This window comes from Prenolepis imparis, unplaced genomic scaffold (assembly GCF_030444845.1).
Source record: "Prenolepis imparis isolate NDT839.2.m4 unplaced genomic scaffold, iyPreImpa1.0 SCAF_3, whole genome shotgun sequence".
Lineage (NCBI taxonomy): Eukaryota > Metazoa > Arthropoda > Insecta > Hymenoptera > Formicidae > Prenolepis > Prenolepis imparis.
This window is the reverse complement of record NW_028141161.1, coordinates 22728657-22745908: the sequence shown is the minus strand read 5'-3', so window position 1 is coordinate 22745908 and position 17252 is coordinate 22728657. Positions and strand designations below refer to the sequence as shown.

Here is a 17252-nt window from a genome sequence, read left to right as displayed (position 1 = left end):
TAAATCAAATTTTTCTCAGTTTTACTACCTTCTTGTGCTTTTTTCTTCCTTTTAAGAAAATATATTTTTCAACGATTATTTATGCATGGTGTGTGTGTTGATGAGTGATGTTAGGAATCGAAATATAAATGCATTATATATTGATATTAGTGGAATTTTACAAATAATGTATTGATTTTCTGTAATTTACTATTTTCAGATTATTGCAAAGTTCATGTTAAATCACTTATTTTTTCATATCATGCATTATATTTAATAAGTTAAAAAATTTAAAGAAAAATATATAGGATGCAAAATAGTATAAAATAAACGTATGTCATTAATCTACAGAATTATATATATATAGTAATATAATTTATAGCAATAATTGTTCAAAACAAGCATTTTATCATCCTTGTGTTTCTAAAACAAATTTGATATAAAATTTATATCTAATGAATAAAATTACCGTGTAAAAGTACCGTGTACAAAATATGTAATTTCTGCCGTAAAGGTGCCTTTTCATGCTGACGCTCAACGCTCATTTTTAGCGGCAAAAGACGTCACGTGACCAAAATTGACGAATTGGTATCTTTATTTTTGGTCACGTGACGTCTTTTGACGCTAAAAATGAGCGTCGAGCGTCAGCATGAAAAGGCACCTTTACAGTCATTCAGTTATAAACTCGACCAGGGTGAATTATACATTTTCTTCTCTCTCTCATTTTTCAAGCATTGTATCAAACTCGCGCGTTTCTCCGAATTGTCAAAATACGCGATATCACCACACGATAACCATAGACATATAAAATATATAGACGAGCAATATCTGTCAATATGGGTACACAGAAGTTAAAAGCGGATGCACAAACTTTTGCATAACGTGTAACGAATCAACCAATCAGAGTTCTTCATTTCTGTCCTGGGGATAAAAAAGAAGAACTTTGATTGGTTGTTTCCTTTAGATGTTATGTCTATAATCTGCGCTCACGCCTTTACGTTTGGTCACAAGACAGAAGAAACAAAAAATTTATTTGTTCCGATTGATCAATCAAATTGTGCCATGTTAAGTAGCGTGACTATTAAAATAGGCTTTTGTTTCCAAGTAATGGGACTACGCGGGTTCGTAATCGGGCGGTTTTCCCGCCAGCGGAAGTGGGCGAAACGCGCGCGCGATCGATGGCTGCGCGCGCAGCTTCAACGATAGCGAGAAGAGCTAATCGATGCATTTACCTAAACGAATGCGAAGGACTGGAGCGATATTTCGGCGCGAGACAGGGCGAATAATTAATTTTTCGCTATCGCCGGGTCGTTGGGCTCGAAAAAATCGGGGGAGAAGGTGATGTCGCGAACGTCGACTCGGCGGCGCCCCGCGCGCGCGTAAGTTCCTGCGGGGTGGGCGAGGGGCCGCCATGACAGTCGTCGCATTTTCTGTTAACTGCGAGCACGTAGCGGCTCCGCGGCCGACGTTGTCGTGAAAATCCCGCGTGACTCGGCGTCCGTCGCGATCGAAAACGGCCGTCCCGCATTGCGACTCGGTCGGGCTGCCCGTTGCAGCTGTCGAGGAGACGGTGGACGAGCGCGCGTGGCCATTATCGGCGATTTGTTTGTGGGCGTTCATGGCGAGGTGAGACGACGGGAGGCGGCCAAAGGAGCACGGCGCGGCGGTGTCGAAAGAGAGAGAGAGAGAGAGAGAAAGAGAGGGAGAGGAGATATCCCCCCCCTCCACCCCGCGCGCTCACCGTGTCGCGACGAGTGACGAGCGCGCGCCGCGCGTCTCCCCCGTTGCGTCTGTCCGTATATGTGTGTGTGTGGCAAAGGAGGCGAGGAGGAGGCGGCCTCGGAGCCGAGACGGAGAACGAGATGCGAGAACCGCCGACGGCACCGCGCACCACGTGAGTTTCAACTGGTTTTTTCCTATTATTCCTCCCTCGAGCCGCGAAAAGTCCGAGTAGAGTCGCGTTGCGTCGCGGCGCGCGGCTCCGCGCCGCACCGCGCGTCCATATCCCCCTCGCCCCGAATCCGCGTAGCACGTCCATCTTGTCGAGCCCCTTGTCCCCTTGTCTCTTGTCTCGTTGCTCTCGCCTCTCGCCGCGAACGAAGGAGCGAGCGAGCGAGCGAACGAACCAGAGCGACGATGACGGTACTGAGAGACGATGCCCGACGACGGGTGTCCGCCGAGGATACCCGGGCGTCCGTCGTAGTCCTCGACGACGACGACGACGCTGTTGCTACTCGTTGGATACGCGCTGTTGGCTGTTCTCGGCTGGTCGCGCCATTAAGAGATCCCGTTCGTTTCAAGTTTCGCGCTTTCTATATTTTTTTCTTTTTTTTTTTTTTTATACATCTGCTCCATTGCTCGCTTTCTCTTTCGACCAACTATATAATAATTTCAAATATACACATATATGTATATATATATATATATATATATATATTTCGCTTGATTTTAATCGCGACCGAAAGGGACGACGGACCTTTGTCGCGTCGCGTCCATATCGCGAGGATGACTCACCCTTTCCCGGAAAGCCCGCCGAGAAAAAGAGGCCCGCGAGGTTAATATATAATAATCGTATATCGAGGTATATATCCGCGAGATTTTTTTTCTCGCTCGTCATCGCGTATCGTCATCAGTTTCGTCACGAACGAGAGCGCTCCCCCCCCCCCTCTCTCTCTCTCTCTTTCTCGCGACCTTCGCTCGCTCGCTCGCTCGCTCACTCGCTAGCCTGACGCGATTGTTTATGCGTACGCGATTACGCACACGACTTGTGCTCTCCGTCGCTTTCGTGGCACGGCAGACTTTTCGAGGTTAAGCGAACGATAGCACATTTCGCTGATTCCCGATCGGTCCTTGATCGCGACTGCGTAGAATTCCGTCCGCGAAACTTTGCTCCTTCGGACACTCGAGTGATGAAAACCGCAAATGGGGAAAGATTCGAGATAACGTAATGTACGGTATTGATACGCGTCGCGAATCGATATTGTACGATAAAAGAATTCGTCAACGGATTCAATATGTCGCGCGTTACGTTATTCAATTAGCGCGTGTACGACTGTACGATAGTGTTCGATTGTTTTCTTTACTTACATCTCGAATAATATTCTTACGCGAATGCTTACGCACTAATTTGTCACAACCCATTTATCGATGGGTCAGCATCTTTTGACATATAACTGTGCAAAGATTAATTTTACATAATGCATTTTACAGGATGAAAAATGAAGTTTGTCAGACACGTTTAATTAATATCCTTCAGTGAGAACGAAGATGAATAGTGAGCAGCATGCATTGCCAGCGACTACGCAGGCACAACAAGAGGTGAGGTACTTTCCGATTGAAACAGGCTATACACCAAACTACAAATGCGCAAATGACGATTACACAGATGCACTGTGCTGATGTTAGATAGTAATATTTAAGACATTTGTATAATGAGCCTCGTTTTAATTCATGGATTGTGTCACTTTCAGTCTGCTTTAACAAATTGTGCCTTACGTCTGAGAAATTAGATTTATAATTTGAGAATTTTCAATGATTTAAATATAGCTTCACGTGATATGTATCGTTTAATAGTAATTGATTCAGCGTGCAACGTTTAATTTATATATTTATATTCTACAATTATTTTACTTATATCAAGTTTTGTTGTTATATATTTTTACTTTGCATTTTTATATCACTTAGATTGTGATTTGTAGTTTTCGTAGGTTAGAAATGCTTGTAGCATATTGTATACAACATACAAGATGGCTTATGCTTGGATTTCTCTACTCTTGTAACTCTAACACTTTGCTTATCTCCATAGTATATATAATATCTTTATGTATCAAGGTTTCTAACAGGTTGCATATATATTATATACTTAGGCAAGCTTGAAAACAGAGTATCCATTCATGATCGGTTTGTATGGTGCTTGACAGATGTATGATAGAGCGTTTTCTTCTCAATGTACACGCACAGTACATGTATACGGTACAATGTACAACACAGAAACACCGACTACTATGTCTTGGATAGTATAAATACTCTCTTATAACGGATAATCTTCGATATATATCCGTGGAATCATTCGATGCACATGAAAAGTATGAAAAGTGGCGCATTTGTCGATTGGTCTTCAGCCTGGTGCATGCCGCTGCATGCCCTATCAATGTTGTACAAATGTCTGAATGTATATCGGTAGGATATAAATGCGGGTCAAAGTGGTCGTCCATCATACCCAGGTGGTTTGGCTACTGCGACCGCGAGTCTTGGCAATGTAGGGAGTACCCCCCATTCATCCGCGGACCTGCGTGTAGGTACTGCCGTAGCGTTAGCCTCCTCGGTAGCTAAGTATTGGGTCCTCAATCTTCACGGATTGCTTCCTGGAACGCTACCTCAGGTCTCGGTCTATCATTCCCACCACAACTCCTCGCATAGGAGTGGTGGCGGTGGGGAGGCGTCATCCTCCAAAGAGTCAGCCTCTTCACTGAATCAGGAAATGGCGTTGACTTCCAGCTCGCATCATCAACAACAATCTACAGCCGCGCATCATCATCATCAGCCATCGGTTAGCAGCAGCAGCCACCACAGTTCTCTGCAATCGAATCCGCAGGTTTGTTATTGTGTAGTAGCACGTGTTTTGTGTTGACACAACTTCAAAATTTGGATGCGGCTTACTCGGATTCGAGCAGCAATTACATAGATTTATGCTTTTGCAGCAGTCTTTTACGCGCACTCTTTTACGGAAATGCGTGTGAGTAGGCGGCATATGTAGCAATGACAGCCGCAAACAACGAAATTTAACAAAAATTATATTTCATAAATGCTTAAATATTTTGGAACTTGTGTTTAATATTTGAATCACAGCTGTAATTTTGCAAAGAATTTTATCTTGTGTTTCGCCACTCTGTGTATAAAAACTATTCTCTAAATATCAGTCATCACTCTTGTTATGCTGCACAATCTTGTGTATGCACAGATTAGATTCGTCAACTATTTGATACATTTTTACAATCATCGGAAATTGCTCGAATATCAATGAAAGCTCGTACAATCCTGTAAATAAGCTATTCGTTTAAAGCTTTTGTTTCTTTATTAATGGCAAAAATATATTTAATAATAATAATACATTTTGCTTGTATTTTGTTTTTGCTAGATTCCTGTATCTCTTCCCGGCCTTAATTTAGACGGCGCGCATATACCGACGAGCGTTAGTCACCTGCAGGCTGCGCACGCACAAATGCAACAACAAATGCAGGCACAAGCACAGCAGCAGCTGCACCAGCAGCAGCAACAGCAGCAAGCACAGGCGTCGCAGCAGCAACAATCCCATCATCAGATGCCAAATCATCAGAACGCCCAGAACAACGGACCGACAGGACACAACCAAAGCGCTCAGCGAGACGACAACAAAGTCAAGGACGAGGGCGGTAGCTGCACCACCGAGCGCTGCAGCGACAATCAGGTTCACTGTCAAGTTCAATGCGATCTGCAATTACAACCACCGCAAGATCTTCAACAGAGCTTGATGCAGCAGCAGTCGCAGATCGGGGTCAACATCAGCGGGAATTCCACTACCGAAGGAGGAAGTCAGAACAATTCTGAGAAACCCGAGAAAGAAAAGGAATTGCGGCAGCTGAATATGACTCAGTATGTACACAAAGATACTTTATTTTTAATCGTTAATGTTGAGATAGATAACAATGTTGTTGTTTGCAGATTCCAAGTCCCTGACTTGAAGCCAGGAGGACACATGATGGATGTGAGAACGGCGGACGGATCGGTTGTGAAAATCAGCGCGGGAAACGAGCAGGATTTGGCGAAAACTCTCGGCGTCGAAATGGTACAAAATATGTACAAGGTGCGAAATGCAACGTGTAAACAGTCACATCTAAAAGTTGTACATTGAAAGTTTGCAAGTCAATCAATTATTTTCTTTTACTCGATAGGTGAACGTTGAAGATATTAACCAACTCCTAGCTTATCACGAAGTCTTTGGGAAGCTACAAAGCGAAATTGCGGCTGGAACGACTCTAGTGGGTAATACTGTTCCTACGCAGACAGTTACCACGATACAGAATGGTACTCCAATCGTACAACAGGTACCACTAAACAAATTTGACATAAAATCGAGTGACGGCGAGGCGACTCCTGGTCCAAGCGCGTCACCCGTGTCGGTTGGCAGTCACGCTTGCGAGATATGCGGAAAGATCTTTCAATTTCGTTATCAGCTCATCGTGCATCGCAGATATCATACCGAAAGGAAACCATTTACGTGTCAGGTACAGCGCGGTGAATCTTTTACGCATGTAGTAGCGATTTATTCAAAATGGTTTATAAGTCAATATAATAAACTCGATTGACAATTTCAGGTATGCGGTAAAGCGTTCTCGAACGCAAATGATTTGACACGTCACGGCAAGTGTCATTTGGGTGGCTCCATGTTCACTTGCACAGTTTGCTTTCACGTTTTTGCGAATGCACCTTCGCTAGAACGTCATATGAAGAGACACGCCACTGACAAACCTTACAATTGTACAGTCTGTGGTAAGAGTTTTGCGCGCAAAGAGCATTTGGACAACCATACGAGATGTCACACCGGCGAGACACCATACAGGTAAGTCACGTATAATCTTTTAGAAATCAAAGGATAATTAAAACTGGTGGATAAATATAAAATGGCAAACATTGTGTTTAATAAAATTTTTGGATAATTATATATATTATTAAACGATTACAAATTTTTTATTAAAAATTGTTTTTTATTTTCAAAAATTTTAATTATTTGATGTTACAAGAATAGCATCAACAGAATAAGAATAAGAAGGAAACTATTGACATGATTGTGTTGCAGATGCCAATATTGTTCGAAGACATTTACCCGAAAAGAACACATGGTAAATCACGTTCGCAAACACACTGGTGAAACTCCGCATCGATGTGATATTTGCAAGAAGAGCTTTACTCGCAAAGAACACTTTATGAACCATGTTATGTGGCATACAGGAGAAACCCCTCATCATTGCCAAGCCTGCGGCAAGAAGTATACACGTAAAGAGCATCTTGCTAATCACATGCGCTCGCACACGAATGACACGCCGTTCCGTTGTGAAATATGCGGTGAGTGATGCAATTCTATTTTTTATATCTTTCTGCGTGAAATTTCAAAAAAACGCAAGTGACAACTTTTGTTTGGAAAATAATTCTCAGGATGAGAAAAGAGACTATATTTTTAAAATCTATATCGAAGCTAAACGATTACGGTTTAATGGGACGATTCCAGAGACTTACTTTAAATTCACATACAATTGCTTTTTTTTTATATAAATTTTTCGCGTGCTCAATTTTTGTAAATAGAAGAGAAATTTAGCAAATATCTAAAGGTAAACAAGCCAATATATAAAGCCACATAGCATAGATGTCTGTACGATGATACACTCAAATCTCATTTGTGTTGAAAATGACGAAATGACATATATCCTTTATTTTCTTAATCTTATGCAATCGAAATATAAGTGTCATTTATAATCATCATATTTGTATTTTAGTTGAAGAGAAGCCGAGTAAAAATTGTTTCGTCATTTTCAATACTATTGGCAAATGTATCATTGCATGATTCTCTATGTTTATTAGCTCGTATTGGCCTGTTTTTGCTTTTAGTTGTTTAAATTTGTCAATCACTTTAATTTTCATTTTTCATAAGAGTAAGATATTCGCCTATGACAGCGATTTATAACATAAAATTGGTTAAATTATTCTTTGACAAATTATATAGAGTATATAGTAATATAAAGAGTATATAGTAATAATCGGTCATTATCGGTCATTATCGGTATACTCGTATAAAATATTAAATATTTTATTAAATAATTTTATCACAAGGGCGGGGAAAGATTCAAAAAATGCAAATTTAACGAAATTTGAAGCGTTTAATAAGGTAAGTAAGATATTTAATTGTACATGATTCATTTACATACAATTTTTACTTACTTATCAGTGAGATCTATACTCTTAAATTAACCCTAGAAATTAATACTAAAAAATAGAAATTAGTTTCAATTTTATTAAAACTTTTGAAAGTTGTGTTTCTCAATATACATATAAAAGTCTTAATGATATTTATTTATCTACATTTTTGCTAATTGTAAAATATTAATATTAAATTTTAAAATTAGCAATTATAAATTTTGATGTTATAAAATTTGTTTTAATGCATTGAAAATTATATAAAAAAAATAGTACTATATGATTAAATACTTCATTAAGATAAAAAATACATTTAATTTAAAATCTAACTTGATTTTTAAAAATTACATTTATAATTTTTAAAAACTAATTTAGTTTTGATATAATAAATATATTTCTTAGTATGCTTTTTATGCAGTTTTATGCGCTTTTTAATGCATTTTACGTTGATAATATTTTATTTGCGTTAATATGAGAATTGATACAGTGTGTACATTTTTCAGAGAACGCATTGTAAGCTTTAAAGTATTTATATGTAGAGCTATCTTTTATTGCCGCATATATTTTTTGCCAATTTACTCTAAACTGAATGCTTGAATCTTTTCTTTAATATTAAGTAAGAAAAAGATAATTCCGTTTACAGAGAGATACAGAATGTAGACAAATATATTTACAGTCTAAAAGAAGGCGAATAAATAATTAAATTTTTATATTTATATATTTATGATTCAATATTAATTTTATTCATTTTATGAACTTGTAAAAGAATAAATTTATCTTTATTGAAAGTTTGTCTTTATAATTGGTGCAAAGATATGAGAAAAAAAACAACTAAAATCTAATATTATGTTGAAAAAGTCTAATGTAACTTTAAATATATATTTAAACACAAGTTATCTATTCCCATTTAAGAAAAATTCGAAAAACTTTTTATTTTGAAAAATTGGGAACACTTTTATGGAATTTTATTGGAAATTGTAAAATTTTGTTAAAAATTTATTTTTTGATAATGTTGCATGTATATATTCAACAATTCGTAATATGGCGAGCATATGTAAATTTGCGAGTTTTCAATGCAATCTTTGTTTAAGTCTTTATCAATCTTGATAATAAAAGAATATTATACAATTAAATAATATAGTTATGAAAACTTTTCGATTCTTTTCAGTGTGTTTTTCAAATTAATATTCAAAATTGAAGTGGTTTTTTATTTTTTCTTTGTGATTTGTATGACTAAAGAACGTAAAAGAATACATAAATATACTCGTTTCAAAGTTGCATTTAAAAAATCTTTAATTTAACTTGAAATTTTGAATAAAAATATCTAAAGAATCAAGAGATTCGTAGACATAAATCTTTATTTATGAAAACAACCATTTCAATAGGAATTATAAATAAAGATGAGCTGAACGCTTTCGATAAAGACTCTAGAATTGTCGGGAGGATTCTGCATCTCTGAAACGTGAGCGAATTTCGGAGATTATAAACCGAGAGTGTAAAATGGAAGAAAAAAAAAAAAGGTCGACGCTGTCGCGTAGGCGCGCGAGATCGATGGGATTTGACACGAGTATCTGTCTCTCGGGGGGTCTTCGTGCGCGAAATTGACGCGACGCGGAGTTACGTCGAACGCGCTGTACGCAAGTCGCGGCCGGTTTATATACATGGCGCGGTGAAATAAAATTCGCGAGAATTGATCGCGCATCGCGAGTAGCCGCCGCCCGCCCCTCTCCTCCCCTCCCTCCGTCCGTCCGTCCACCCTCGCCCCTACCGGTTCGCGGGACGCGGGTCGCGCGCATTCCTTCGCGGAGGCGAGGGGGGCCGCCCCTCTAACCTTAGAGAATTGTGCGATCGTGTCGGTGCGCTTGCCCTCCCCCATTCGACAACGACGACGGGGAACCTCTTTCTTCCTTCTTCAGTCCTCGAAAATCGCGCGAGCCTGCAGCCGCCGGCCGGCTTCTCTCTATAAGGGGGCCCTTTATTTCTCACCCAACATTTGGCCGTGAACTGTGATGGCATGACTTGCTATTTCGTAAATTTAAGCGGTTCGTATAACGTTCTTTCGCCTTAGCCCTCTGCTAGCTCGCTATGCTTGCTTATTATATACGCGTCGTCTTCTAGGTCCTTGATATATTCACGTTTTGCCATTTTATCGGCGATACGTCGAAATTAATTCCGCGACGTAGACTGCTTTCTTCGCGCTTGCTTTTGATCAGGGTCCGAGGATGCTGATCTTTGCTGTGGAAGGCCTCGGACTCTTCGAGTCCAGTGGAATAATCTTAATTTTATCGCGTCATTAACAATGCCATCTTGTTTTAATACTCGCGGGGTGGTTTCGTCATCAGCAATTTAATCATAGCTGCTGCAAATGCCCGTTAAATCGTCGGCGCTGCAGCGAAATTCATCGATTTCGTTTGCACGTCGCTCGAGAGATTATAAAATGGATTCGATATTTCGCTACAAAATGCACTCTCGAAATTGAGATTTTGTTGCAAATCGTCAGCTACGTGTTAATAAGCGAAATTAGACGGCACGATAATTATATTTTCGGTAATATTTGCGTTACGCGATCGCGAAAAGTACGAATAAATGTAAAAGTCGCGTCTGCCACACAAAGTGGGAAAATTCGAAATTTTGTATTTTTACTCGAAGGGTTGCAAGCATGCGCGTCAATCTATACATGTCACGTGACACGTGTATATATACAAGCGCGCGTTGACTTCATCTAATGTAATTTTTGGAAATGGAAAATGGAAATGTAATACAAATTCTATCAATTTTTTTTGCAGCTTCATATTAAAAAAAAAACTTCTATATATGTATATTTAATAAGAAAATTATGCAAAATTTGGAAAATTTTTGCCGAGTTAATTACTATTGACAAATTGGAATTAGATCAACGCTTGATAAGCGGTTGATAGTCTTTTTCCATACGTCACTTGTAATTTTATACTTGTGATTATAATTTAATCAATTTAAAAAATTGAAAGGTGTGGCTTTTTAATGCTTATGTATTCGTAAAAAGGAGGAAGACGTCTCGCAATGTTAATTTTCGCATAAACTATATATAATGACCACTAACGATTCGATAATGACACGATCATGATTCTATAAATGTCTAATATCTGTATTTGAAATCGTCCCATCGGTTTATATTTTATATATACCCACGTTTATCATACGCATTTATCTATCTTATATGACAATTGCAATCTAATGAAATGTGCCTGTTTTCGGGTTTTTCTTTCTGTTTCTCCGCTGCCGCTATACAGGTAAGTCGTTTACGAGGAAGGAGCACTTCACGAACCACATAATGTGGCACACGGGCGAGACGCCGCACCGCTGCGACTTCTGCTCGAAGACATTCACGCGAAAGGAGCATCTCCTGAACCACGTTCGCCAGCACACGGGTGAGTCTCCACACCGATGCGGCTTCTGCTCCAAATCGTTCACCAGAAAGGAACACCTTGTTAACCACATCCGCCAACACACAGGTGAGAGCGGTTGGCAGATGTTCACTTCACGGGCAACCGATATAATCGTTATCTCTATTAAGAGTAGTTGTATTATCGTGATCTATTTTATGTACATATATATTGAAAGAGAAGAAGAGAGAAATCATCTTTTTTTTTTTCTTTTTTTTTCTCCTTTTTTTTTTAGAGTTAAGAGATCGATTAGAGACTGCGAGAGTCACCTCGTGCGTTGCGTCACGTTCAAGTGATGCGATCGAACACGAGTCGGGGCGCTCGCCTCTCCATACGCTTCCGGTTTCACACATCTGGCTTACATACGGGGCTATTTCACTTCTACTGGCTTTACATATACAGATGCTTTACAGATTGACAGATAGAGAATTGATTTTTCTTTAACGTAAATATTTCTGCATGTTAATGATCACTACGTAATAATAACATGAGAATTCTGGAACATGAAAACGTTACGTTGCAACTCTATTTCAAATTGAACAAAGAATAAGATTTTATTTATTTGACTTTTTAAAATTAATATCGCGATAAACTTTTTATTTTCAATCGATCATAATTCAGATTATATTTGCATATTTCAATATCAAAGTCTGTCTTTATTTAAGAGACTCTAGCACTTAATGATTGATCCGCTAGAATTGAAACACCCTGTATATGTGTGTGTGACGCATTTAGCTGATCAGACATTTGCATGAGATTTGATTTAGACGGGGTCATCCTAAAGTTTCATCACAAGTTCACTCTCATTCAGTCGCTCTCATCGTATGTCTCTTAATGTTTACACCATCGCGCATCTAACTCGATCTGATCATCGCAAAAAAATAAAATTAAAAAATCTCCCATCATCATTGAATTCCCAAGAACATTTGCTGCTGTTCTGCCTAATACACCGCTCTCATACCATACCATACCTTTTATTAACAGCGTTCCACACAAAAATTCCTCGAATTTATAAGTGTTGTCGTTTGCATCCTCTAATACAATTGTCAGTCAAATTTTGTATTTCACATATCGGAGACTTGTAAATAATTATATTGCTCCTATAACTTCATCTTGTCATTAATGGCACAAGTCTCAGTTTTAGTTTCAACGCTGATACAGAGTAGTGTGATAGATTAGATACGAGATTCTCGAGAAAGAAATCAATATTTACTTGCTTCATAATCGTGAAATAGAAAGTTTCATGCTTAAAGTAATAGTAGTGTACTAGTATTTCAGTATCTGCTATATACAAAGTTAAAAAAAAATATATATGTATATATATACATGTATATATGTATGTATACTTATATATATATAATTTCAAAATACTATAGTCTATTGCTGTACAAGCTGACTTTCCTTTGATGTAACGTACGGATACGGCAATATCGAATAATATGTCTGTAGCGCAGGATTTTTCACGCATGCGGACGATATTCTCCGAATGACGCTAAATAATCAACAATAATTTTTTGTAATATTAGACAAAAATCCTAAAAAATTAAATTAATTTAGTATCTGTTGATACTAACTATTAAAGACTGTTAATAACGTATTGCACCCTGTAAAAAGAGATTGGAGCCAACTGACACAATTCTTCTGTATAGAATTTCCTACATGTTTTAATTCGACGTCAGCTTTAATACAAAGTACGTATTTTAAATACGCAAACTTAATTTTTGGATAGAAAGAAAAAGTACATCGGGATTTATTCCATTCGATATTATGCCTTCTCTATGCGTTGCGTCAGGCAAAACTCGCCTTGTGCAGGATAACTCCACTGAGTTCTGAATGACGAAGACGTTTCCTATTTTTTTTATCTCAAACGTTGCGAATTCGCTTGTAAAATATGTACAGGGGAGACGCCCTTCCGCTGTTCATACTGTCCGAAAGCATTTACGCGGAAGGATCACCTGGTGAACCACGTCAGGCAGCACACGGGTGAGTCACCGCACAAGTGCCAGTATTGCACCAAATCCTTCACGCGGAAGGAACATTTGACCAATCACGTGCGTCAACATACAGGCGAATCGCCACACCGATGCCACTTCTGCTCCAAGTCATTTACTCGTAAGGAGCATTTGACGAATCATGTGCGCATCCACACTGGCGAATCTCCACATAGGTGTGAGTTCTGCCAGAGGACGTTCACTAGGAAAGAACATCTAAATAATCATCTCCGTCAACATACCGGAGATTCTTCACACTGTTGCAACGTGTGCTCCAAACCATTCACAAGAAAGGTACGTCGACCTCGTGTCATCTTTACGTCGATATAATTTTTATGTGTCGAAATATTTAATTAAAAAGTAAATTCAAAATATTGGCAATTTCTCAAACGATTAAATAATTCTATTTTGTAATACTTGTTGGAAACGTAAAATATGACTCCAATTTCTCTATATAACATTTAAATAACGAAATTTCAATTAATCCTTTAGCTACGAAATGTGAAAAATATTTACTCCTTGTATTAATCCATTCTTTATCAATTGGTACAAGAAAATAATATATTGTGCAAAAATACATCATTATAAATGATAAATTAATAAAAAATTTTATTTGAGAATTTAAATAAACTCTTGTATCTATTTTTTATACTTCTTTTAATTTTAACATATATGCAGAGCTAAAGATTTAATCGGATCTCTATTTACATAGCAATATGAGCGATATTCTTATCTACATCTTCTAATTTTCCATTGCAGGAGCATCTCGTGAATCATATGCGTTGCCATACCGGTGAACGTCCATTTGTGTGCACAGAATGTGGCAAGAGTTTCCCGCTGAAGGGCAATCTTCTCTTCCATATGCGCTCCCACAACAAGGGCAGCAACGCCGAGAGGCCGTTCCGCTGCGATCTGTGTCCCAAAGATTTCATGTGCAAAGGACACTTGGTCTCGCACCGGCGCTCGCACTCGGACGAGCGGCCGCATAGTTGCCCGGACTGCGGCAAGACCTTCGTCGAGAAGGGCAATATGCTGCGACACTTGCGCAAACACGCGGCCGAAGGACCGCCGACACAGGTTAGCACACCGTCGGTGATACCGCAAACCGGCGTTCTGCCGATACCGGCGGCTGCGGCAGTCCTGGTCGGACACCCGTTGGCCCCACCTGCGCCTCCCGTCGTCCCGCAACACACGGTAGTCGTGCCGACACCGCCCGGCGTACTAGCGTCGTATTAGATCGGGAATCCGGATGAAGAAAGAAGAGAAATCCTAAAAATGATTCAAGAAGCTCGGAAAATTCTTTCGAGGCTGGAATAAGACAAAAGAAACAAGAAGAGTAGGGAGAAATAGAAAAAAAGAAAAATTCTGAAAAAAGGCGTCTGATATATGCTGTGTGTATACTTAATATATTACGATTGTGTCGAAGAAGTGTGAAGATTGTGCGCCGCCGTTTGTTGTTTCTTCAAGGAAACTCTTGGATTGCAGTGGTGAGGTTATTAATATACACCATAATATTTGAATCATCGTGTGTTTCGCGTGCTGCGGGCTGCGCGATCCATCTGCGATTCTGCAACAGCTTATAATGCCAACTTCATTTCGGTAAAATTCGCAGTGAACTTTATTCGGGACGATACAAAGCGATTGTTCGCGATATGCGCATGAAACATATATTGGAACATTAATGATTGCTCGACTTGCGACAATGCAGGCGGCGTATTATCCAAAGTTTTTGGTTTTGCTTCATTTATATGCTTATATACTTGATAAGTATATGTCGATTGTGTGGTAACGAACGTGTAGGCGATGTGTGTGTTCGTTTCAAATTTGTGCAAAAGAAACATCAAAGTGTCGGAACTTTGCGACTATGTGATGTAATAGTTAAGCATGTAATAGTTCTACTTCGTTAACATTGTACTTTATTAATCTTCCGTAATTTTAACAAAAAGGCACTAAATATATAATGTCGACGGCGATTGGATTATTATGTTCGTATGTTATTTTCATATGAGAAGAGTATATGTATATCCGTATGAATTCGCCAGTAGTGAAGTTTTCAAGAATCTTTTGATGACACGTATAGTGTCGGATAAAATACATTCGCGAATAACGAATAACGACTTTGAGAGAATATATTGTATATAAATATATATGTATATAGGATATAATATACTATATTATATATGCTAATATATTAATATTAATATATTAATATTAATATTAATATATAATATTAATATATAATATTAATATATTAATATTAGCATATATAATATATTTTTCTATAGATATCTGCATATATAATATATACTAATACTACACACACACATACTAATATATATTACTAATATTTTCCTGTGACATATGTATGTTGGTAAATCGTTATTTGCCAATACATTTTACCCAACACTGCAAACAGATAATTTTTTAAACGTGAATCAAAAAAGTACAGTAAAGTTTAATTTCGATAATTGTAATGGCATTGATTATGATTGCACATTAATTACTAACTTTGTATTATTTTTTGTCTATGAAAGTTTACTATTAAGGCTGATGATTGCACGATTTTATTGGATTCGGAATGGTGTTTTAAATTAATTAAAGTGGGTCCGATTTGCAAACAGATATGATACTTTTATGTAAAAAAGATCGTCGATAAAAAAACTAACTGAATTTGACAAATTATTTTTAGTATTAATCACAAATGTATATAGTAATTTTGTTTTCTAATTTTCTAACACTAATGAAACAATTTTATATTAACTCTTTATAAATATGTGATTATTTCATATATTCTGTATTTCTATAATTCTGATATTTAATATCTTGGATGTAGTGGATCTCTGTCCAAAATATCGTGAAATCGTAATATTTGAGGATAAAATAGCCAAAGGATTGAGCTCCGATAAAAAAAATTATCTTTTATATATCGATATGAATGATATTATAAAAATCCGTGTGTGCGTTCAATCGTTTGACTTATGCGTAACTCGCTATAATTTTTAGTCTTAATTATTACGATCGAGTGCAATATAATTCAATCGCACATGTTGTTTAGGGAAACAAAAATTCAACTGCGAACAAACGGACACCACTGACACCCAGTCTTGAATATATAAACAGACCAACGACAAATCGATGAATAAATTGAATTCGTGTTATTAAGATATTCACTTTTTTTTTTTTTTTTTATTTTTAGTTTCGTTACTAAATCTAATTAATTAACAATTAATGATTCTTTTTATGTCGTCTATCACAAGAAAGGAGAGACACTATCACTATAGCGATCATCCTGTAAGGCCATGTATTTCGTATTTACCGTTAAGATAAAAGTAAAAAAAAAAGAGATAAATAAGAGCGTGACTGCGTGGCGTATCTGTGATCGCGCACGTATATAATACCGAGCGTTGTGTAGAACTTTAGTTCGAACATGAAAGCGATTTAAGAAAAAAGATAAAATTGCAGCCAATTTTGGTCGTCGCGCCGTCGCGTTTGCATTAAATATATAATTATGTATAATATTAGTACATAGTAAAACTATATCAAATAGGCATTATATAAAGAGGACGACAAATTTATTAATGCGCGTTTGTACGTCACATGCGATCCGCGTGCGACGAAAGTTGTTCGCAACTTGGTAGAAATCTAGATATAAATATATATATAAATATATATATAATGAATATATATATTAAGTATATTGAAACAGTTAGTTATCTCAGTACTATTTAAAGTAACGAAACAGTGAAAACTTGAATGTATTGCAGGGTCATCTTATACCGTGAAATATCGTGGGGAATTTACCTACATTATGCGTAGATCTTTGTTATATTGGCCTAGTTTACATCGAGCACTTGATACGCGTATCAAGTAGTGAATTTGAGCTGATCAGCCAATAACTGAACCAATGTACTAG

General features: G+C 37.8%; 1 protein-coding gene across 9 annotated transcripts; it reads left to right on the top strand.

The window, feature by feature from the left end:
* The first annotated feature begins 1386 nt into the window (after positions 1–1386).
* LOC145934057 (uncharacterized) lies at positions 1387–16691 on the top strand. 9 transcript variants are annotated; one of them, XM_083034269.1, is made up of 11 exons: positions 1387–1605; positions 3190–3297; positions 4163–4573; positions 5117–5610; positions 5680–5821; positions 5910–6242; positions 6333–6577; positions 6815–7080; positions 11196–11417; positions 13248–13633; positions 14099–16691. In XM_083034269.1, exons 2-11 carry the CDS (start codon positions 3247–3249, stop codon positions 14573–14575), a joined length of 3027 nt encoding a protein of 1008 aa, XP_082890395.1. In that variant the 5' UTR covers positions 1387–1605; positions 3190–3246; the 3' UTR covers positions 14576–16691. The 9 variants fall into 9 exon arrangements, with proteins under 9 accessions (XP_082890395.1, XP_082890398.1, XP_082890399.1 ...); XM_083034272.1 differs by having other exon boundaries at positions 1387–1873; positions 11196–11333; XM_083034273.1 differs by having other exon boundaries at positions 1387–1873; positions 13416–13633.
* The last annotated feature ends 561 nt before the right edge of the window (positions 16692–17252 follow it).

Coding starts and splice junctions, on each gene's coding strand:
- LOC145934057 (XM_083034269.1), top strand. CDS start 3,247: ATGAATAGTGAGCAGCATGCATTGCCAGCGACTACGCAGGCACAACAA. Junction 3,298..4,162: donor CTACGCAGGCACAACAAGAG/GTGAGGTACTTT, acceptor GTATATCGGTAG/GATATAAATGCGGGTCAAAG. Junction 7,081..11,195: donor GTTCCGTTGTGAAATATGCG/GTGAGTGATGCA, acceptor GCCGCTATACAG/GTAAGTCGTTTACGAGGAAG.